This window comes from Myxine glutinosa, chromosome 3, assembly GCF_964187855.1.
Source record: "Myxine glutinosa chromosome 3, kmMyxGlut1.1, whole genome shotgun sequence".
Classification (NCBI taxonomy): domain Eukaryota; kingdom Metazoa; phylum Chordata; class Myxini; order Myxiniformes; family Myxinidae; genus Myxine; species Myxine glutinosa.
This window is the reverse complement of record NC_136263.1, coordinates 119,265,103-119,289,357: the sequence shown is the minus strand read 5'-3', so window position 1 is coordinate 119,289,357 and position 24,255 is coordinate 119,265,103. Positions and strand designations below refer to the sequence as shown.

Sequence of the window (24,255 nt, the reverse complement as noted above, 5' to 3'; positions counted from 1 at the left end):
ATCGCGGCATGGCCAGTCATACACCGCCCGAAATAAGACGGGAAAATGCCGAGATATATATATTTTGTTAAAGGGCCTATCTCATTGGCCTGGAGACTAGGTGGCGACCTGGTGGCGACTCGAGTCTCCGCTGGTTGTGGAGACGTCTCCGCGACGTCTCCTGGAGACTAGCCGGGTCTCCGGGAAGTCGCGGGAAATTCAAACATGTTCGATTTTTCGGCGACGTCGCGGAGACTAATTTTGTCCGCGACTGGGGAGACGTCTCCGCGACGTCTCCGCGACCTGCTGGAGACCAAGGAGACTGAGGAGACGTTGCGGCGACGATGCGGCGACGTCTCCGCGAAGCTGCTTGACGCTGCTTGACCCACTTTAGAGACCACGTGACTGAGCGCGTGCTGACATCATCGAGACGCCTTCACTCCTGGTCCAAGTCAGGTACAGGATCCGGTCAAGGTCTTCATCATTTGGTACTTGTTCCTGCTACTGCTGCTGCTCCTTGTACTGCCTTGGAAGAGGCCCCACCATCTTGTCTTGCCAGGGGACAGCTCCAACTCCAGAGTAGTACTGTCCTTCCACCATGCCACCCAAGGGCAGTGGGGGCCGGAAGGGCAAGAAGAAGGAGGATGAAGCAGTTGTAGCAGCTTCAGCGCAGTTTGTGGATGCTGAGGCAGCAGTTGATGCTAGAGAAGATGAGGAACATGGTTCCAGCGGCGATCCGACTAGAAAACAATATGATTGGAAAGAGGGGCATCAAGAGGCAATGGCTGACTTCTGGGAGGATCATCCGGAATTTTACGATAAATCGTATGCAAGATACAAAGATAACCAATACAAGAAAGCAGCGGTTGAAACCTTCCTTGTTGATATGCAGAACATCTTCGAGGAGATCAAGAAGCCCCTACCTACATGTGAGTGTATATTTAAATTGCATTGAATTTATATTTAATTGCATTAAAATAAATACATGCAAAAATATGTAAAAAATGTAGCGAAAGGAGTAGTGATGAATATCATCGCCCTGGCGTAGACGTCGCCCTGGCGTCGCCTTGGTGAGAGCGCAAGCCATTTTTTGGTCTCCCGAGTCGCCCGAGTTGCCGCGACTGATCAGTCGCGGCGACGTCTCCGCCAATGAGATCGGCCCTTTAAATCGCGGCATGGTCAGTCATACACCGCCCGAAATAACAGACGGGAAAATGCTGATATATTAAAAATTCGTCCATTTGATGACAATCGTCACGATGAAATATTTAATTTATACGTCGTCACAATAATGTGGAGAGAGGAGCATAGCTTAGTTCACGTGTCGCCACATACGGGAAATTGCCGAGATATATATTTTTATACATCGCGGCATGGTCAGTCATACACCGCCTGAAATAACAGACGGGAAAAGGCCGAGATATATTAAAAATTCGTCCATTTGATGACAATCGTCACGATGAAATATTTAATTTATACGTCGTCACAATAATGTGGAGAGAGGAGCATAGCTTCGTTCACGTGTCGCCACACACGGGAAATTGCCGAGATATTTTTTTATTTCAATCGCGGCATGGTCAGTCATACACCGCCTGAAATAACAGACGGGAAAACGCCGAGATATATTAAAAATTCGTCGCCACACACGGGAAATTGCCGAGATATATTTTCACTTTGCACAAAAATAACATCAAGTAATCGAATCAATAGGAATGTCCTGTGCCTATAACATCGACGTTATAGGCACAGCTGCATCTAGGCATTGTGTAACATCGACGCGGCTTTTGTTTTAATTAAAACTTTTTGTACTTGTTAATCATAAAAGTCGATTCTGGATATTAAAAAGTGAAACAACTTGAAAAAAAAATACATGGATTTAGTCATTACGAGATAAGTAATCAAAACAGCAGTGTTAGGAATACCGTTATAAATTGGATGGGCTAAATGGCCAAATTTACGAAAGGTATTCAAGAGTTAGACACGTGTAGAATCGCAAATCGTGCAATGATCACCCGTGTTCAAAGTTAGTCGCCAATCGCTGAAGAGTGTTTATCTAATGCGCGATCAAAACCGAATCACAAGTGGTTAAATGACAAAGAAACTTTTACACGTCGGCGAGGTTATGTTTAATAGTGCGTTTAAGGCCTTGAAGCAAGCATTACATTGTTTATAATTGGTAGTTTACATGGGACGGTGAATATGGATGCGTTAGGAGTGCGTGAAATAGCACTCAAGAAGAGGCAAAAGAGGATAAGAATAGGGCAGTTCCCCAACGTCAATTGATAACCTTAGGGAATAGATGCAAGAAAGTATGACAGCATCAAATTTGTCCGGCGTTAGACTCTCGAAGGAATCATTTCATTGGCTGCTGAATCTCGTGTAAGATGACCTGGATTAACCTGACGAGGAGCAATGCACTGAATTCTCTTTAACAATTGTCTGTGGTGCCTTAAATCTATGCAAGTGCTTCATTTCAATTGGATGTTGGAGACATTGTGGTGTTTCACAGGTTAGTCTGCTGTTTAGACACGCACAACTAATCAAATTGATGTTGGAGACATGTGCGTGTTTCACAGGTTAATCTGTTGTTTAGACGTGCATAACTAATCAAATGGATGCTGGAGACATTGCAGTGTTCCACAGGCTAATCTGTTGTTTAGACGTGCATAACTAATCAAATGGATGCTGGAGACATTGCAGTGTTTCACAGGCTAATCTGTTGTTTAGACGTGCATAACTAATCAAATGGATGTTGGAGACATTGCGGTGTTTCACAGGCTAATCGGCTGTTTAGACGCGCACAACTAATCAAATGGATGTTGGAGACATTGCGGTGTTTCACAGGCTAATCGGCTGTTTAGACGCACACAACTAATCAAATGGATGTTGGAGGCATTGCGGTGTTTCACAGGCTAATCGGGTGTTTAGACGCGCACAAGCTGTTTAGACACACACAACTAATCAAATGGATATTGGAGACATTGCGGTGTTTCACAGGTTAATCGGCTGTTTAGACGTGCACAACTAATCAAATTGATGTTGGAGACATGTGCGTGTTTCACAGGTTAATCTGTTGTTTAGACGTGCATAACTAATCAAATGGATGTTGGAGACATTGTGGTGTTTCACAGGCTAATCTGTTGTTTAGACGAGCACAACTAATCAAATGGATGCTGGAGACATTGCAGTGTTTCACAGGCTAATCTGTTGTTTAGACGTGCATAACTAATCAAATGGATGTTGGAGACATTGCGGTGTTTCACAGGCTAATCTGTTGTTTAGACGCACACAACTAATCAAATGGATGTTGGAGACATTGCGGTGTTTCACAGGCTAATCGGCTGTTTAGACGCACGCAACTAATCAAATGGATGTTGGAGACATTGCGGTGTTTCACAGGCTAATCGGCTGTTTAGACGTGCACAACTAATCAAATGGATGTTGGAGACATTGCGGTGTTTCACAGGTTAATCTGCTGTTTAGACGTGCACAACTAATCAAATGGATGTTGGAGACATTGCCGTCTTTCACAGGCTAATCGGCTGTTTAGACGCAAACAACTAATCAAATGGATGTTGGAGACATTGCGGGTTTCACAGGCTAATCGGCTGTTTAGACGCGCACAAGCTGTTTAGACGCACACAACTAATCAAATGGACGTTGGAGACATTGCGGTGTTTCACAGGTTAATCGGCTGTTTAGACGTGCACAACTAATCAAATGGATGTTGGAGACATTGCGGTGTTTCACAGGTTAACCGGCTGTTTAGATGCGCACAACCAATCAAATGGATGTTGGAGACATTGCGGTGTTTCACAGGTTAATCGGCTGTTTAGACGGGTGATTAGCTGTGCGTGTGCAGCGATATTTTTGTCAGTGTTTAAGGGTTAGGCATGTGTTAGCAGGATGTTCGCTAAACGTCTTTCATAAATTCGGCCCTATTAAATACAACATCTTTCTTAAGGTTATGAATGTCACATATAGTAATGTAATGAGGCACAAACGAAAATCGTTATCACATACTGGATAGATAATGATAGATAATGTGATAAACTTCACAACATTATCAAACAAACATAGATGATGTAATGAATTGTATCACCAATTAATAAACAAGAGGAGGATGTAGCAACAGGGGCTGATGGGTACCTGGCTCTAAAAAGCTGAAGAAAAAAAGCACAACTGGAGTCAGAATGTCAGAAAATTCCAGAAGGGCAAAAACAAACAGGGAAAAAAAGAATGTGGGTCAATAATTGTGGTTGAGAAATAAGAATAAAGTTAGGAGAAGCAGATGTACTTGCCAAAGCAGCAGATAGAGGGTGGATGACATTTAGAGGACAACTAAGGACATAAAACAATTTGCAATCAACAGATACACCTGCAATAAATCCAGGATGAGACAAAAATAAGACATGGATGCTTACCATAAGTAGACTGAAATAAGTATTTGGCTGAGCATATAATTTTTTGATTATTACAGTTATTGCATTGTAGTGTATTGCCAATACCACAGGAGTATAGCTTCGTTTGTATTGACAGGATAACTCAGATGTGTAGTGTGATAAAATAACTCACTTTTGAGATATCCAATCTGACGACAGCTCTCCACCTGACTTGAATCTCACCCTGGTGCTTTTGAGACAGGGCGCTGCATCTGAGTATGCCTCTTCATAGGGATGCTTGGTGTGGTGGTGCATTAACAGTTCATACGGTAAGCTGAGGATCCTAAGGTCCTGAGTTGATGCCCCAGCTGGGCCAAAATAACACCAGTCGAGTCAACTCAGTCTGTCATACTGTTACGTTTATGGGGGTAACTCCTGAAATACCTTAGGCCAGGTAGGATTGTATAGGATAGTGTGCTCCGTATGTCGTGTAAGCCACCTTGATGTAAATATGTCAGCTCCGTGTGTCCGGTAAGGTTGTATATTTGTCTCCATGCAAGGGGTGGAACTATGCTGATTAGTTAGGGTATAAGGGTAATTCCCTGTCTGTAAATTGCCTCTGTGGTTTTCCCTTTGTAGTCTAGTAGGAAGACTAGGTCCCCCTGCACCCCCCGGAGATATACTTCTAATCAGTGTTTCTAGATTGGAAAAAATGTGTAGAAAATGACTAGCTATGGCCCCAAGCTGAAAAAATGTCCCACATACCATTTTTATGCAAATTACTGCTGCCATTATCAAAAAAACGATTTTTGACATATCTCAGCCAATATTGCAGATAATTGAAAAATGAAGGTGTCTAGACCCATGTTTTGAAGGGCATAGATCATGATAGAACTATTCATAACATGATTACATGTGTCTATGGTATACTAGTATGCTAATTAGTGCTTTATTTACAAAATAATCACAGTTTTACGAAATAATAGACTCATATTAAGGTCCGTCTACACAGACGTTAACACAAAGTTTTATTTTTCTAAATATTACAACTGTCAAAATAGTCCTAGCACTCAATGTGACCACTCTTCTCTTGCTTGTTTTAGATAAACATCATTAGCATTAGTGATTCTACACTGAGTCAGTCATCATCATTTTCATCGAAATCGTCAGAGTCAAACTCTTCTTCTCCTTCCTCTTCCTCCTCCTCTTCGTGCTCTCCTGTGTTCAGAAGATCCACCAGTGAGGTTGGTAGGATGGGACCACTGGACCACATTGGTTTCAACAGTCCTTCATCAGTCCTTATCCATCCTTGCTCCTCATAAGGTTTTGGCTTTTCGATGATAGGTTGATCGGCTCTTTTGTACAATGCTACGCGGTGGTTCACACGCTGGATGTGCGGCTTCAGGGCAGACTGGCATGGAGGAAGGCGAGCCAGATCAACCTTGGACTTGGATGTGAGGGTCTTGTCCTCTCCCACCATTTTTCGTAGCAGCTTGGCACGGACAATGTCCACTGATGACTCGCGACTCTGGCCGTACATCACACAGGTGAATTTTTCTAACTGCCTCTCCACCTCAGGGTTGGCATCCCAGTTGTCACCCAGTTCACCGAATGCCCTGTGAAACCTGGGATTCTTCTCCAGCTTTTTCAAGGGCCCGACTTTTCCCTTCCCTTTGAAGGCACTGGTGCAGTCTTCTCCGCTGAACACATAGTACCCCAGGAGAGTGGCACAGTAGTCCTCTCCCAGGGATTCTGCCAGCTCAGAGACGTTGACAAGTTGGCGATGCTTCCCTGACCCTGTATCCAGGTACACCGTCAGCTTGATGTTGTGGGCATGGTGGAGCAGGATCAGGAGGATGTCTGTGTCCGGTGTTCTGACTACAGCGTTCTTGTATCCGATGGTAGCAGCATGATGGAGGTACAGAACCACCCTGGTATCAGTCTCTTCCTGGTTGCTGTAGATCGTGGGGAGTTCACGTACCTCGACCTGAAACACAAAAAGGCACCGCATTTCAATCACCAGTCACTGCCAGTTTCAGATCTAGACAAACATCACAGGTAATCACCTTTTTTTCAGGAAAAATTACAAATTGAATCGCCATTCACGAAGGGCTTTCAATTTTACCTTGCCATTCGTTGAGGCAAGTTGGTGGGCCTTCCCCTCCACGATCAGCACAGCCATCTCTGTTCTCTCCAGCCTGGTAGCTGCCTCTTGTCCACTCCACACTTTCAGAAGAAGCTGGCACATCTGCTTTTTGTTGTCGTCATTTGCAAGGAACATTTTGAAGTCATATGGCTTCCTGGTTGCTGGTCCAGCCAGAATGATCTTCTCTGAGCTGCCCCGCCAGATGATCTTCAGAGTGTCCAAGCCTGTGTAGTATTGTGGTGAGCTGTTTGCTTCGGAACAGGTGCCTTACAGTCACACAGAGGAGAATGTGCTTTGGTAACTTCCATTTTCCATCTGACACTGCACGGCACAGATCTTGTCCAATGGAGAAGACCAGACGCTTCACCTTTTCTGTCTCGATGCCCTCCTTGCCAGTCATTAGCACGCTGAGAAAGCGGACAAGGTCTGGAGGTAGGATGTCTTCAGGATTGAGCTCCATGTCTTCAGCTGTTGGTGGCCATGGTTGGTCTTTACACTCTCTGAAAGCCTGTAGAATACCCTGGCGAAGTTGGAGGGCAACATTTTGGTTCTTGTTTGTGCTTCCGAGTGTGAATGCTCGTGCGAGAGCATTGGAAACTGTTATGTTTGAGCTGTGCACAAGCCAGAAAGAAATGACATCACATTTGTCATGATCAACCTTCGTGAAGTGGATATGCTCCTTGATTGGGTCATTCTGTAGGCGTTTCAGTAGTTTCTCTGACCGATAATTTGAGTTCTCATATCCATTCAGTTTCAGTTCCTCGACATAGAGCAAGCGCAAGGAAGAAAGCTGTAGAACTTTATTCTGCTGGATGACCTGGGTTTGAATGTGTTCCAGTACTGAGTTGAATGCCTTTTCATGGGCGGCTGACATGCAAGCCTGCTCCTTTGGTGCTTCGGCTCTGTGAATCGCACGCTCATAGTTGTAGAATGCTGTGCGGAAAGCTTTAAAACATGACGGATGGTGTTTGGCCTCACATGCAAAGAGGTCTTTGTTTTTCACCTTTCGATGGAGTCGATAGAGACCCATTTTCTCAGCCCGTGTTTCGATTTGCTCCCATGCATTTTCTTTGTTTTTAAAGGATGGGAAGGTTGTAGGCCTCTCAGTATTGCGATGAGCATCTTTGGTCTCAACTTTCTCACAAAATATACACTCTGGCGGGAAGATGGGTTCAGCAGAACCTCCTGGTTTACGAGGAGAGTGATGCCATGATGAGGTTGATGGCCCTGGTTCTGTATCATCTCCCAGACGATGAAAGTGGCGGACAAAGTGCTTATAACACTTGCTGTGATATCCTACTCTTTCTAGGTCATCAGGAAGAGTTGCCGGGATCTGATCACATACTGATTGCATACGACATGGGGAGTCATGCGGTTGGTTGAGACGTCTATCCCGGATCTTTTGAAGCAGTTGCAGTTTTTCTGAAGCAGATCCTTTAATTTTACGGAGGGGCGTGAAATCCCCATGATCAGACATGGATGGTACATGAAGGATGCATGTAGGAGGAGAGCTTTGGGCTGCAGGTTCTACACTCCGTTTTCTTTTGGGCATGCTTGCTGTCGATGTCTACCATCACTGTTAAATGACAAATAAGAAATCACGAATGATGTTAAAAGTGCCTGTGAAAGGAGGCTCTGAGTTTTCAGTGAGGTAACAGAGGTTCTGAGTCATGTTCTACACTAGGGTACTTTTTAGCTGACTAAACCATGTTTAGTGGCATCAAAAGTGCTAATAGCTAAAACATCTAAATTCTTCCACACTAACGTTAGCTATCTAGGCCAATGAAACATTGTGCTAAGTTACTGTAGCTAGCTCAGCTGTCGTGCCTCTTTCTGGTTCAATTCATATACAGAAGTCAACAGATATGTCTCATGTTTGGCATTAACAAAAGTTTAAGTTACACCGACATTAGGAACATACTGTACATAGATGAGGCTAGCTTTAACGTTAGCTAACATGGTGCTAGCTGGCTCAGCTGTTATTCTGCCTGTTTATGATTTCATGCAGAAACTGAAGTCAAGAGTGTGAGTAACATTATAGTTAGCATCTTACCTGGCTAGATTGGAGGATGAATACCAAGAACAACACACAGATGGAATGGAAGACTGAACTTTCAACTGAGGTATTCAATAACATCAACGTTACCAATTGATACGAGCGCGCGACATTACCAATTGATACGAGCGCGCGAGCGCGCATGTTACATGGATGGAAATGTAAAATGGCAGCTATAGCAGCACTAATTTGGATCTCTAGTCTGTCATTTCTGCACTGTGATTGGATAACATAAAAAAATATGTTTGGGAGTTAACAGCAGGAGTTGGTAGATTTTACGTGGGCTGGGTGAGAAACCTTTAAATAAGCAAGTGAAAATCTCTCGCAATACAAAGTCAATGGTGGGAAGAAAAGTTGAGTGGTACCAATGTTACTGCCAATGTCCCGCCCCTATGCAAGACTCAGGAGCATCTTGTTGACATTTAACCTTGAAAATACCTGGGTTTAGACCCCTTATGTACCATGTTAAGTTATCTGCAGTATTAACGTATCCTTATCATTTGTAAAACTGATTATTTTGTAATTACAGCATTAATATGCATACTAGTATACCATAGACACATGTAATCATGTTATGAATAGTTCTATCATGATCTATGCCCTTCAAAACATGGGTCTAGACACCTTCATTTTTCAATTATCTGCAATATTGGCTGAGATATGTCAAAAATCGTTTTTTTGATAATGGCAGCAGTAATTTGCATAAAAATGGTATGTGGGACATTTTTTCAGCTTGGGGCCATAGCTAGTCATTTTCTACACATTTTTTCCAATCTAGAAACACTGATTAGAAGTATATCTCCGGGGGGTGCAGGGGGACCTAGTCTTCCTACTAGACTATTGTTCTTTATGACACATGCAACACCAGCCATGCACTCCACACATACACTAAATAAAGCTACCGGATATGGACATTCGAACACTACCACTGATGCCACCAGCCGAGTCATCACAAGGGCCGCGAGGCCCTGCCCCGAGAGGAGATGATTGGTCGTAGCAGTGGAGCGATGTGGTGGGACTCTGATTGGAGCGTGCGCGGATGTCATCAGAGAACGTTTGAGACCGAGGAGTAAAAAGGACATGTCCCGGCATCTTCCTTCTCTTGGCGCTGGGTTTTCATTACAAACGGACGCATTGTGCTCTCTTATCCCTTGGTTCTGACTTGCATGATAGGTGGTCACAGTTCGTGCACACTCTTTGTTCGGACATTTGTGGCGAATGGTCGCACGCCTCTCTCTTGGTCCGGGCTTTCATCCTGTCACAGTCGTTTATAATTTGCCTTCTCTGGACTCTGGGTGGCATCGCATGCAGTCACACGCCTCTCTCTTGGCGGACGCATCCTTCTCTTGTCTCACGCTGGTGCTTTGTGGAGCAGACAGCGAGGAAGAAGTGAGGGCCTGTTCGTTTCTCTTTGGTGGCTGGTGGGTGAACACGACTCCGTGCCAAGGCGCGCGTTTCCCGCGCAAGGACTCTGGGACCCGTTCGAGGGCCAACAGGGTTCGAGGGCCACTCAGAGCTGAGTATAAACAAACACTAAGCATTTATTTTCATTGATCATTCCCTTGTGTTGTATACGAGTCCGTATGGGGGCGCCCCAAGTAGGAATTTTAGTTTACCGTACATTTCATTGTTCCCTGGCTTTTATTTTTATTAAACCTATTACTTGTTGAATTTTAATTCCTTGTCTTGTCCCGTTTATTTGTTGGTGGTTCGGAAAACCCACTTCGCGTCCGAGCGTGCAGGTAAGCCTCGCTACCCTCCACACTACACCCTCACGCGTATAAATAACACCACCATAGTTTGAGTAAACACCTCGGAGTTAAAGCTTGGTTGGCCATTCGTCACCAGGGGTGTTAATCCCATGGTGAACACGACAATACTTTTGAGGTTGGAAAAATGAGTACCACCTTCCTTGCTGGGAGTAAGATAACTGCTACTTTGGCAAAAAATAAAAATTAATGTTACTGATCTAAAGTGAAATCTGCATTATCGATATAGCCATTTCTCCAGAAATTATGTAAATAACAGGCCTGCATAAGCATGAATAAATGAGAGCTTATATCCACCGACAAATCTTACATCCACAGCTTGATGGAATAATGCTCTCTCCGCTGGGCTGGTGCCCCTGCCTCACACCTTGCTCAGTTTGATGCCGTGGAAACCAAGGCCTTCAAAGATCATTGGAATTGAACGCGATGAAACTGAGTCTATGGGCCAATCACTTTGGATTCACAGACAGGTCGGTGGTCTCTCTGTCTTCTACTTTCTGGTCTTGCATCCTCTGCCCGAGGTTGGTTCTTAGCTGCATAAGGGAAAAACATTAAAAAAAATTGTTTTACTCCTATCCTTTAATTATTTTGGTATTGAGGTAAAACTTCTGCCTGTGAAATATTTTTTGAATACATCAGGTTTCAGGGGTTGCACAGTGACTCATGATTGCCAGCCACTCGATGTTTGTGCCCAATAAGCGTTGTGCCTGATAAGCGTCGATTTCCTGCAATCGGGAAACAATTTTTTCCTTTCTGTTTTTTTGTATACAAGATCGAGGCTCGTGTAAGAGCTAAGTGCGGCTCTTGCGATGTTCTGTCACAACTCGAAGCAAATACTGGGTTTGCTCTTCATCCCTTGTCAGGAGACGATTGCACTCTTCAATGAGAGCAACTGCATACACCAGAGTACAGCTGTACTGTATTCAATTAACTTAAGAACAACTTCAAAATGTGCAGTACATAGCAAGGTCATAAGTCAACTGTAATGGTCAAAATCACAAGTATAGCATTGGAGAATAAATAATCAACTCCAAACATTTATGCGAGCCAAATATGTGAAATTATAAACGCCATGTGCAACCCCTAAATTTAGTCCAAGTAGTCTAACATTTCTCCGCAAGGGTTTTTTCATACATACAAAAAATTTAAGTGTGAGGAGCATGACTTTTATAACTTTCATTTTAAAGAACCACCCTACTCTGCCCTCTCCCTCCCAGTGTACTTGGAATTCCACATCCGGTGGAGTAGTGCCCCCGAGATTATAGCTTAGAGATAGATTGCATGCATGTGCCTTCTATCACCAATGGCTGCCAGAAGTGGCCATGGTATGAATAATAATAACAACAACAACAACAATAATAATAATAATAATAACTAGAACTGCCACTTTAAAACTGCTGGCAGTGATGACCGGTTTACTCGCACCCACTTTTGATACAACCCCACTTTTGATACAAACCCACTTTTCATACAACCCCACTTTTGATACAACCCCACTTTCATTGGACATGCTTTGACACAACCCCCTTGGATACAACCCCAACACACACACACACACACACACACACACACACACACACACACACACACACACACACACACACACACACACACACACACACACACACATCCCCCATACCCCCACCCACACCCCTCCCCCCAAACGCACACCCCTCCAAACACACACACACACACACAAACACACATCCCCCACACCCCCCCCCCCCCACCACCCCCAACACACACACACACACACACACACACACACACACACACACACATCCCCCCCACCCCTAACACACACGCGCGCACACACACACACACACACACACACACACACACATCCCCCCTCCCCCCAAACGCACACCCCTCCAAACACACACACACACACACACACACACACACACACACACACACACACACACACACACACACACACCAACCCCCACACCCCCCGCCTAAGCACACACATCCCCCCCCCCCACACACACACACACACACACACACATCCCCCCGACACACAAACATACACACACACACACACACACCCCAACACACACACACACACACACACGTCTTTTTTTCATTTCTGTTCCTCACAATTCTATCCCTCTCTTTCATTCACAGACACAAACACACACACACACACACACACACACACACACGCACACACATCCAACCGCCCCTCCTCCACACGCACACCCAACCCCCCCTCCCCCCCACATACACACATATCCACCCCCCCCCACACCCCTCCCACCCCCACACACACACACCCCTCCACACATACACCCACACACCCCCCACCTCCACACATACACACACACACACACACACACACACACCCCTCCATACACACACCCCAACCCCCCACCCACACACACACACATATCCACCACCCCCCCACCCACCCACACACACACACAGACATCCACACACACGCACATCCACACACACACACACACAGTCCCCCACCCCCACACACACACCCCTCCACACACACACACACACACACACACACACACACACACACACACACACACACACACCCAACCCTCCCTCCTCCACACACACACACCCCAACCTCCTCCAACCTCCACACACACAAATATCCACCCCCCCACACACCCACACATATCCACCCCCCCCCCCCACCCACACACACCCACCCCCTCCCCCCCCCCACCCACACACACACACAGACATTCACACACACGCACATCCAAACATCCAACCCCTCCTCCTCCGCACGCACCCCCCCCCCACATACACACATATCCACTCCCCCCCACACACCCACAAACACACACATCCACACACACACACATCCACACACACGCACATCCACACACACACATACCCACATCCCCCCAACCCCACCCCCAACACACACACATACACACACCCCTCCACACATACACACAAACATATCCAACCCCCCTCCTCCACATGCACACCCAACCCCTCCCCACACACACACATATCCACCCCCCCCCCCACACCCACACATCCCCCCACACACCCACACAACCAACTCCCCCTCCTCCACACGCACACCCCAACCCCCCCCCCCCCCCCACATACACACATATCCACCCCCCCCCCCCACACCCACAAACACCCCCACACCCCTCCCCCCACACGCGCACCCCTCCACACATACACACACACACATCCCCCACCTCCACACACACATCTGCCCACCCCTCCATACGCACACCCCAAAACCCCACCGCGCACACACACACACACACACACACACACACACACACACACACACACATCTCGTTTTTTCATTTCTGTTCCTCACAATTCTATCCCTCTCTTTCATTCACAGACATCCACACACACACACACACACACACACACACACACACACACACACACACACACACACACACACACACACACATCCTTGCAAAAATCAAATCTCTGAATCTGAGATGGCCCAATATCCAGATCTTTTCATAATATGATAGTCTACTACTGTGCCAAATTTGGTGCTTTCCCCACAAAATGCACAATTGTTATGGTATATTTAGCTTAGCTGCCGGACTATATTGACAAATCTGCAATTTGAATTTCATTTGAGGTTGAAATGACCGCGGGAGATCGTGTGATAGTGATCACGTCCTGCCTGGACATCTTCTTCTTCAGTAGCTCATAACTTTGAGTGAAATGCGATCGAGTTAAAAATAGTCAGAATTTCACCAAATCTGTTTCATTAGTTTGTTAATGTGCCTCCCCTATTGACAAATCTGCAATTTGAATTTCATTTGAGGTTGAAATGACCGCGGGAGATCGTGTGATTGTGATCACGTCCTGGGTGGACATCTTCTTCTTCAGTAGATCATAACTTTGAGTGAAATGCGATCGAGTTAAAAATAGTCAGAATTTCACCAAATCTGTTTCATTAGTTTGTTAATGTGCCTCCCCTATTGACAAATCTGCAATTTGAATTTCATTTGAGGTTGAAATGACCGCGGGAGATCGTGTGATAGTGATCACGTCCTGGATGGACATCTTCTTCTTCAGTAGATCATAACTTTGAGTGAAATGCGATCGAGTTAAAAATAGTCAGAATTTCACCAAATCTGTTTCATTCGTTTGTTAATATGCCTCACCTATTGACAAATCTGCAACTTGAATTTCATTTGAGGTTGAAATGACCGCGGGAGATCGCGTTATCGTGATCACGTTCTGGAAGGACAAATGGTGTGTTTCTTCTTCTTTCAACAATAAAGACTTATAGCTTCGAGACCGTACATCCAACCATCTTGAAATTTTGCACACTTCTTCCGCTTGATGAGAGCTACATTGAGTTAAACATTCAAGTCGATCCATGCAGTGGTTCAAGAGTTACAAGCTTTTTACAATTTAACTTCCATTATTTATTGCGGCCAAACCATGTGACTTATCAAAACGTCTCAAGTAACATTGAAACATCCCCCCATGAGGAACATTTGTGTAAAGTTTCCACTCGATATCTCCACAAATTATGGAGGTGATACCATTTCTAGTTTGAGCTTTAAAACGTCATAACTCTGAAACCATGTGTCGGATGACGTCGTGCTCACTGACTTTTTTGTTCGTCATGGGTATGTGAATATGCATGCCAAGTTTGGGCTCGATCCGTTTAGCCGTTGTGGAGAAAAAGGGGTTTTTGTGTTTTTTCACGAAAAACAAGATGGCGGCCGAACCATGTGACGTATGACTTCGAAATTTATTGCAATCTGCGTTTTTTTTAACTAAGCATCTGGGAAAAAAATCCCATTTTTGGGGGAGAAAATTTTTTGTTTGACGAATTCTAACCTCTTAACGTTAGCATTTTTAATATACTCGATACACATGTCTTTTGTTCCCATTGAAGAGTTCTTCAGAATGAGCCATTCCTCAAATTTTTCCATTGGGCCGTTTCGGAGATACAGAGGGGAAAAGTTGAATTTGTTTTACAAGATGGCGCCCATACCACGTGACCTATGACGTCATCATTAGCATTAAAAAATTCTAGGAGCAGAGACGATCATTTGATGAAAATTTCCTGTCAATCCAACCAGCGGTTGCTGAGAACATTAATTATGAAGTTTTCGGAGGTGCAAAATAGGGCGGCAGAATAATAATAAGAAAAACTCTAGCAGTAATAATAGGTTACTCTCCATTTCATGGAGAGTAAACCTAATAATCAATGTGCGGTCCTTCAAATTGGCGCCTGTCTCAAGGCACTTTTGAACCATACCTTTAGCACCAATGAGTAATTGAAATTGGAAAGAGAAAGCAAGTGATTCAAGCACAGTGTGACGGAATCCACTTGATAAAGAGTGGAGGCACCGACGCTCAACAAAAGGGAGGTTTCCACTTCAATCTATCACATGTGTGGGACCGGGCACTTAGAGAGGTTCCTCTTCATCCATCACGTGAGCAGCAATCGTCACATGACATTTAACAGCACTCATCAGGTGACATTCACCACCAACAATCAACATGCAACACTCTTCACACAGCATATAATATGAGGGGCCAATGCAACTGAGGCCATTGCCAGCCGAAGCCGATTAATTGCAGTGCAACGTCGCAGGAATGAGATGAATTGCAGTACGGTATTTGATTTAACCTCTTATCATAATGACGAAGACTTCATTTAGCTTATATATACTACACCAAAGGAAAGAAAATGGAAAAAAAAGCTATGACCACTCAACATAATAAAGCCTTAGGTACACTAAATGCATCAGGAGAAAGCAGGTTGCTCTAACGTATTGTTCAGTTTGTCGGTGAGGGGGGAAATGGTTGGATATAGACCCCAGATGTCGTGTTTATTCGTGTGTAGTTTTCAAACTTCTTATCTTGTATTAAGTGTTTGTACTGGGTGTCCCAAACGTATTGTAGTGATCTGTCTGTGTGCTCGCTGCGCTTGAACAAATGGATTTCCATTTGTAAAGTACAGTTCAACAATTGCAGCAAGTTCATCATCTATACCTCTATTCGTGGTAAACATCTAGGGTTAGATCATCAATCTGGAAAAAAATCACATTGTTAAGTATCAACATTTACAAAATATTCAAAATCAAAATTACTACACTACTTTTGGGACACCATGTATAAGGTAAAACATTATCCGTGAAGGGGAGGTTGTGCTTGTGGAGATAGTCAGGCTAAGTAAGGCATCTTGTCTCGTGTTCTCTTCTGTAAATCCTGGCAAGCAGTGCCGTGTGGGGGAGAACACATCATGCCCCTCCCTTCCCCACAACAAACAGGGTGAGATAACTCCTCCTAACAGCTGCCTGTCAGTGTCCTTGAGGTGGAGATTTGGTCAAGGCCTCAGGCGAAGATTGTTGGAGGGCCTCAGGTGGGGATCAGTCGGAGGTCGCAGGGTGGGGATGGTTAAAAAGCTCTGCCCCGTGTGACGACATGGTGAAAGTGACAGAAAATGGAGGAAGAGGACGAAGGTTATTGTCTCAATCTGGGGTGCGCTTCTGTGGGACCATTTGACCTGCATTCTTCAGCCACCATTCCTCTTGGCTGCTGAGTCGTCTTGCACTGGTAGCCTTCCTCTCTAACTTGCCTCATAGTATGCAGTGGCTGTGGGCCCACCTGATGCTGCCATATCCTTAAACACCACCCGGGCTAGCGAATGAGTGTGCGGTGCCTAGATAGGCCTTATATCATGTAAATATTATTTATTATTGTATTGTTGTGTCATAAAACAATTAATTATTCAGTAATGAATTCTGAACCTCTTGCTTCTGCTATTGTTCAGATTGTTCATATGAACAATCAGATTCAGTTCAGGTCCCCGGAGAGTTAGATTATTGTAACTGTTTGATAAATGTCATGGGAATACCACAGCCGGTCCACAAGCCTGCGACAAACACTTGATGCAGAGGCCTGTGAGGAAAGCTTTAATTTGGCCATCTACGTAGTCGAGGATCCAGCCTGCAGCAATAGCCGCTGGATGTGGTTGCATCTTGTGTGTAGGCTGACATACAAGTGACAAAGTGTTGTTGAGAAACACTGCAATCAATAAAGCAATTTTTTTCCAATAATTTCTAAGACATTCTTTGCCGAAGAAATTCCTTGCATGAACTTCTTGCATCTTCCGAAGATGACTTGTCGTGCGCCCTGCAAGTAATCATTCTGTAGCCAATATATCCAGAGAGAACATAATTATAACAAATATATCAGTGGTACACCAATAGTAATGGCATTGCCACTTCAGAACCCCTGACATTCTGGCCCTGCACTCTTTCTAATTCCTGGAAATTGATCAGAAGTATCAATAGAAAATATTATATATTTTTGTTGATTGATTTGTTGATTTGTTTGTGAAATAAATGTTAGCTCTTTCACGAGCCTCGATTCAGTATACAAAAAAAAACAACTCCTCCATGAACCTAGATCCTTGTATAAACAAGACCGATTAATCTAACAAGGTTGTAGCCGGGCTTGTTCGATACTTTAGTTGAAAAGGAAAGTATGACTTGGATGGCAATACCAGTTAGCAGTTAGCAAATAATGTATAAAAAAAAATTCAAAAAATTCACATTCCTGTGCCACCTTCACTCAAATGTCAGACATTGACAGCAGGTTCATGAAGGACTTGGACAAAAAAAAAACGTACCCAGTCTGGATGTTGCTAATCCAGTCAAAAGCGAAACTGAAAATGGGGAATCTGCGAATGTCACAGATGGAAACCCTTACGTCATTTCCTCATTCTGCTTTAAACTCAATATCTCTATATTTTAATTCCAAACAGCGTCATTCATCATTCCAATCACAAATTAATATTGTTACGTTTGTGGGGGTAGGGATACCTTAGTTCAGGCAGAGTGTATAGATTAGTGTGCTCCGAGCATCGTGAAGAAGAAGAACCATCTCGATGTACCATAAGTAGGGACTTTGTATTTGACCGGACTGTCGTGTAAGGTGTATCTTCGTTCCCATCATGAGGGGTGGGGTCATGTTATTTAGTTTAGGGATTATGGGTAATTTATCCGCTGTATGTCGTTACCTCTGTACTTAATTCCTATGTCCCTGTTGGCACCACACCATAGACACTAGCCAAAATCGCCCATTAAACACTCCTAATTAATAAAACCACCGGAAACCATGCATGAAGCACTAGTGCTGATGATCCCGATGTGGTGAATCAAACAGGACGAAAGATCTGTGAGGCCACGCCCCGAGGAGCCGTGATTGGGTAGGGGTTGATTGACAGAAAGGACTGGTAAGATGGAACTCGCCGATAGGGTCGGAACGGAGATGTGTTGAGATAACGTCAGAGCCCGAGGAACGAGGACTGTGTTCCCGACATTTTGTCCTCTTCCGCGAGGGGAGTTCAGAACGCTCTGACCGACATTTCTCTCTCTTTTCCTTGGCTTCTCGTGCTGGAAACCATCGTGAACGGTTGTCGCTCTCTCTTGTGCCTTGTCATTCTGAAGACCATAGCGAACGGTCGTGATTCCCTCTTGCGCTTTCTCGTACTGGACCTCGTACGAACAGTGGCACTTTGCTCTCTGGCTCAAGGAAGCTCATCGCGGACCGGCCCTGTTCCGAGATCTTGCTGGTAGTCGTGCAGAGCCACAGCCACAGCCCGGGAATTGTGGTTCTTCGTGCAGAGGATGGGTGGATGAGCACAACGTGGAAGAGCAGGCTGCACCCTTGCTCGTTCGTCTCACGTGGGAGGCCTACGTCATGCCCACGAGTGCGGCCTAGTGAACGAGGGCGTACTGAGGCCTGCTTTCCGCCAAGGCAGAAGCCGTGTCCGGATTGCGTGCGCGGGGCCTGACGATTCTTGACGAGACACCCCGGCCAAATTGGAGCTAAGTGCCATGATAAATCAAACGTTGTTATTTTCTAGTTATTTTATCCCATTGTTGGTATACCCATTGCCGGCCCCATTGTATACCCATTGTCGGTATACCCATTGTTTTATCCCATTGTCAGCGTCTGTTTGTGAGGACGTCCCAATTTAGGAATTATAGTTTTATTTTCCAGTGTTTTATTTTGTACCGGCAATCTCTTTAATAAACTGGTATTTTTGTAGTTCAATTCCGTTTTTGTTTGAGTTAACTTATTGCAGGGTCGAGGACTGCCAGTGGGATCCGTGAAGGTAAGCTCCGGTTTCCCCCCTCCCTCATGCTCCCCCACGTGTATTCTCCATTGTATTTTTGATTGAACGCTCGCTCGAGTAACAGCTCGTTCGGCTATCCGTTCCTTGGAAAGATTTTAATTACCAGGAACATGACAATTGTTACGGATTCGGCCCTAATTATTGTTGGTATTATTATTGTTGGTTCTCAGTAAGGGTTATTGTGGTTAAAAGGTTTAAAAGCGCTCCTGGTAAAATGTGGCCGGAAATCGGATGGTAACCCGGAAGGCAAAAGAGAGCGAGGGAGAAGAGCGCGTAAGGCGGAGAAAAAAACGAGGCGTTTGGGAACAGCTCCGCACCCAGCTTGGTCGAGCGTCCATGGAGAGGGAACTTTGAGTCCTGGAAAGGAATCTCGTGCGATCTTTGATACCGCTGGTGTCGTGGAAAAGCCTGTGCAGCCAGGTACAGGTGGGGGATTCCGGAGAATCTTCGCCTAGCGGCTGCGACCCGAGGAAGAAGATACCGCCATTTCGGGGACCTCGCGCGTCGTTCGCGGACCCTTGATTAGTCGCGTCCGCTGGTCCAGCCCTCCGGTGGTTTGCCGAGGATGTGGGTGCGCGACAGCGGCCTTTGAAGAATACGGTGCGGTTCGCGACTGCACGGTGTAGGTGCACGTTTGGATAGCGTCTTTGGGGATTCCTCTTTCCACCGCCAATTGGGGTTGGCTGGGACCACGTGACGGTCCCCGCCTTACCTACATCTCCGTTCCCGCCTCATCGCCATCGCCTCTACGGCGGGAGCACCGTTGTGTGCTAGAGACATTGAGAAGGGCTCTGCTCCAGTCCCTGGGGGTGTCGTGAGTCTGAGCTGGGGTACCATCTTAAGATTGGATTGCAGGGGTGATTGCCCCCATTGTTGTTGGGTGCTTTTTGGTGTGCTTTTAATATAATATTTGTTCATAACCCTTGGTGTGGTTTCATTATCGATTTGATTGTTTCATTTGATGGTTTCATTGAGAGTTTCATTATTGATTAATTTCAACAAAGGATAACATATTTTTCTGCCGGGGACCCTCTCGGGGTTCGGAGGTTTACCGAGACCAGGGGATAGGGGAGGACCCCGTAACACAATATTATAGAATGAATATATCAAAACATAATGTTAAATCACGATTGTATTGAGATATTATCAAACCAGCAAACCATCGTCATCTGTTTATTTCCGGATTTGGGAGCAAGGTCCATGTCGATCACAATTCAAAATCATAATTGTATTGAGGAATTTCTGAAACTTCCTACCTACCTTCTGACAACCACTGGGGCCCCAAAACGTTCCACAGAAGGTTATTATATTTCCTTTGAGTAAAATCTTCAATGGTTACTAAACGCTATCCCCCTGTCATGTGACCAGATCCTCAGCTCAGATTGGTGGATGTTAGTGAGAGACAGACATACATACATACATACATACATACATACATACACACGCTGTTCCAGACGGCATTGGTCTACAGGTTATGCCATAAAAACAGCAAAACAACTTTTGGGACGTCGAGGTAAACTTAAAATTATTACTTAAGTGTGAATAAAATGAAGCTCCAAAAGCAGGAGCATTTACCTTTTAGTCGTTCATCAGAGTCACTCTCGCTGTCACTGTTTTCATCTGTAGAATACGTAGCAAAAGATCCAACATTACTCGATGTACAATTGTGTGAGACATTCCAAATTTGAGGTTCCTCTGCAACCTAGGATCCCACCTTTCATTGAGCAGCTCTCAGGGCTGGACACAGAGTACTTCTTCCACCGCTTTTTTCCACGCCTTGCTGTAAACACACCGTTTATCTTCTGCACCAGCTGCAAGTCGCGGCCGGACACAATACTATCATCAATAGTCACAAAAATATGAATATATGTATATACATATAAATATATGAAAAAATAAATCGAAATACACGTACACACAAATATAAATACATGTATATATAAATATAAATATAAATATATATATATATATTGTTGCGGATCTCCGACGTCGGCTCTCCCCTTATCAAGGGGGGGGGGGGGGGTTTAATCCCCTTGTCCTTTTATCTGGCCGACGCGAGTCCTGGAAGTTATAACGTTCCTTCCGGTCGGTGGTAAATAGGGTTGTTGGTCGATTTTTAGTCCTATTACCTAATTACTACCACCGACTGTAAAGCAAGGGAATAACTCCCGCTCGAACCACGGATATTGATAGGATATGCCGAGCGGATAGCAATCCGCGATCCGAGCTGTTAACAAATGACGACCCGATTATGGCGGTTCCGATCGTGCCACGTTTACCCAATGGAGAAAAGACTAGGACGATCGGATTAAGGAGAAACCAGAAAGAACAGGGCAATTTATTAACAATTTGTACAATTAGAAGAGGAAATAAAAGAAGGGAATGTACAAGGAAGAGGAAGAAACAGATACACAGGGCAGTCTTAATTACAGGCTTAACGTATTCCCTGGACAAACGGGCCCGTCTCACACACACAGACACTCACACGGGGAATTGCAGATGGTAGGTTGGAAGGTCACCAGTGCGTCCAGGCTCCAGTCCGGCTCCGGTCCAGGCGATGGAAAACCCAGCAGGCAACTCTTCACAGTGTAACACGAACGGACAATTATATCACGGGGGGAAGGCTGGTATCCTGGTGGCGTATGTAATATTTGTACGACTCGCGCCAAACGCCCCCTCTCCAATGTCCTATACGCAAGCGCCAATTGTGCAAGTCCTTTCAACCACAATCAAGCGCATTCGTCCTCGCAGTGCTGTTACCAGTGCGCTCTCCAAACAAGTCCTGACAGCACACTCTTCCGCTGTAGGTTCTCCAAAATCAAAGTAGTCCTTTCACCAAGCGCGCTTCCAACAAGTCCTCCCAAAAGCCAACCTTCCAACGAGTCCTGTTTTAATCAATCTTTCACTCGAGTGCTTAGCGAGAGTCCTGTCAAATGTGCACTCTCCCAATAAGTCCTGACAGCACATGCTTCCGCTGTAGGTTCTCCAAAATCACAGTAGTCCTTTTACCAAGTGCGCTTCCAACAAGTCCTCTCAAAAGCCAACCTTCCAACGAGTCCCTGTCAAATGTGCGCTCTCCCAATAAGTCCTGTAAAAGGGCTTTGTGCGCTCGCTTTTATAATCCAGCCAACGATCGCTCCGCCAGCCCAAAAGCCACGCCTATCAGGCGATGTCACTACAGCCCTGGTTGGCTGGTGAGGGCTTACCGGCTCCGCCTTTGACAGCTGGGTGACGTGGCCACACCTTTTCCCTGGCGCTCCGCCCCCTTTTTCTGGGCCTCACCTCGTGGCTTATGGCGGCGTTGAGCGAGCTTACGGGCAGCTAAGGCTGCTGCTGCTGGCCAAGGAGCGTACCAAATTGGGAGGGCCATGGGGCACAGACTGGAGGGCGCGCTTAATGGCGTCGCTTGGAAGGGGAGGCTGGCAAAATGAACAAAAGGGCCTACTTCTTATTTGATTGACACAACGCAGATTCAACTATTGGAAATCCGTCATGCGAAGTCCTTCCTTGGCATACCTGAGCTCCTCACCACATACAAGGCTTTCATCCGCAGCTCAATGGAATACTGCTCTCCCCTCTGGGCTGGTGCTCCTGCCTCACACCTAGCTCGTCTTCACGCTGTTGAAACCAAAGCGTTCAGAATCATTGGAATCTCCCGTGATGAAGCTAACTCCAAGGGCCTTTCACTCACTCACCGCAGGCAGGTTGATGGTCTTTCCGTCTTCTACCGACTCCTCTCTGGCCTTGCCCCCCAGCTCTCTCTGGGCTCTGTCCCCCAAATATTCCTACAGGTCGCACAAGATCTGCCTGCAACCCTCTTATGGTTAACCTGCCAAAATCAAGACTTTCTGCTCACCTTCACTCCTTCATTCCTCTTTTCTCCCACCTATGGAACAAACTCCCTCACTCTCTTCAATCCCACTCCACCCTCCAGGTCTTTAAAACAGCTGTTCACCACCATCTCTTATCTTCCCCCATCCAAAACCTTGATCTTTTCTACCCCCGCTAATTTCACCCCAAATCCTACACTTTTTTGAAATACCAACTTCTGTCCTGGAAGTTCTTGGTCTCCTTGTGTTTTACACTTCTCCCCCCCCCCCCCCCTTCCCACGCCTCCTCCCCCCAGGCCCTCTCCCTCCCGCGCTTCGCCCTGCTCTCAGATGTTGTGTTTGTGTGCTTCCCCTCCTCTCCCCATCTTGTCTTCCGCTCCCTCTTTTGGTATGTTTTGTTTGTCTGGTTGATTTGTTTGTGAAATAAATGTTAGCTCTTTCACGAGCCTCGATTCAGTATACAAAAAAAAATAAAAAAATAAAAATAGCCTTATCTAACACATATTATGAAATAACTGATGTCCTATGGTGACCTACGTGTTGCTTGTGACCTATCTATGGGGTGCTACCTTTAACCTTTAATGATGTCATATTTACAAGTGTGGGTTCTCAAAACCACAACAATATATATATATTTATATAAATATAAATAAATAAAAATAAATAAATAAATAAATAAATAAATAATAATAAAAAAAATTATATATATATATATATATATATATATATATATATATATATATATATATATATTTATATATATATATAATTATATATATATATATATATATAATTATATATACTAGGGCATGCCCGTACTATATATATATCTAAAATTATATCCCCCCCCTCTATTTACATGAAATGGTTTGGTCCAAAGCGAACGGCTTGCGAGTACGGTGACAATCCCCCCCCTCTATTTACATGAAATGGTTTGGTCCAAAGCGAACGGCTTGCGAGTAC

The 24,255-nt window shown here is 45.1% G+C and overlaps 2 protein-coding genes across 5 annotated transcripts in view; both read right to left on the bottom strand.

The window, feature by feature from the left end:
• LOC137424174 (DENN domain-containing protein 2C) overlaps positions 1-24,255 on the bottom strand; it is a 207,001-nt gene that overhangs the window by 48,997 nt on the left and 133,749 nt on the right. For all 4 annotated transcript variants that reach the window (XM_078774498.1, XM_078774499.1, XM_078774500.1 and 1 more), the window contains exons 8-9: positions 21,177-21,273; positions 21,038-21,082 (exon numbers count right to left, since the gene is read on the bottom strand). In XM_078774498.1, the coding sequence (XP_078630624.1) occupies positions 21,038-21,082; positions 21,177-21,273 (142 nt within the window). The remainder of the gene's footprint in view (positions 1-21,037; positions 21,083-21,176; positions 21,274-24,255) is intronic.
• On the bottom strand, positions 5,355-6,701 carry LOC144891351 (uncharacterized). The gene is made up of 2 exons (XM_078774497.1): positions 6,487-6,701; positions 5,355-6,348 (listed from the first exon to the last, which is right to left on the bottom strand). The coding sequence occupies exons 1-2, from the start codon at positions 6,640-6,642 to the stop codon at positions 5,500-5,502; spliced, it is 1,005 nt and encodes a 334-aa protein (XP_078630623.1). The 5' UTR covers positions 6,643-6,701; the 3' UTR covers positions 5,355-5,499.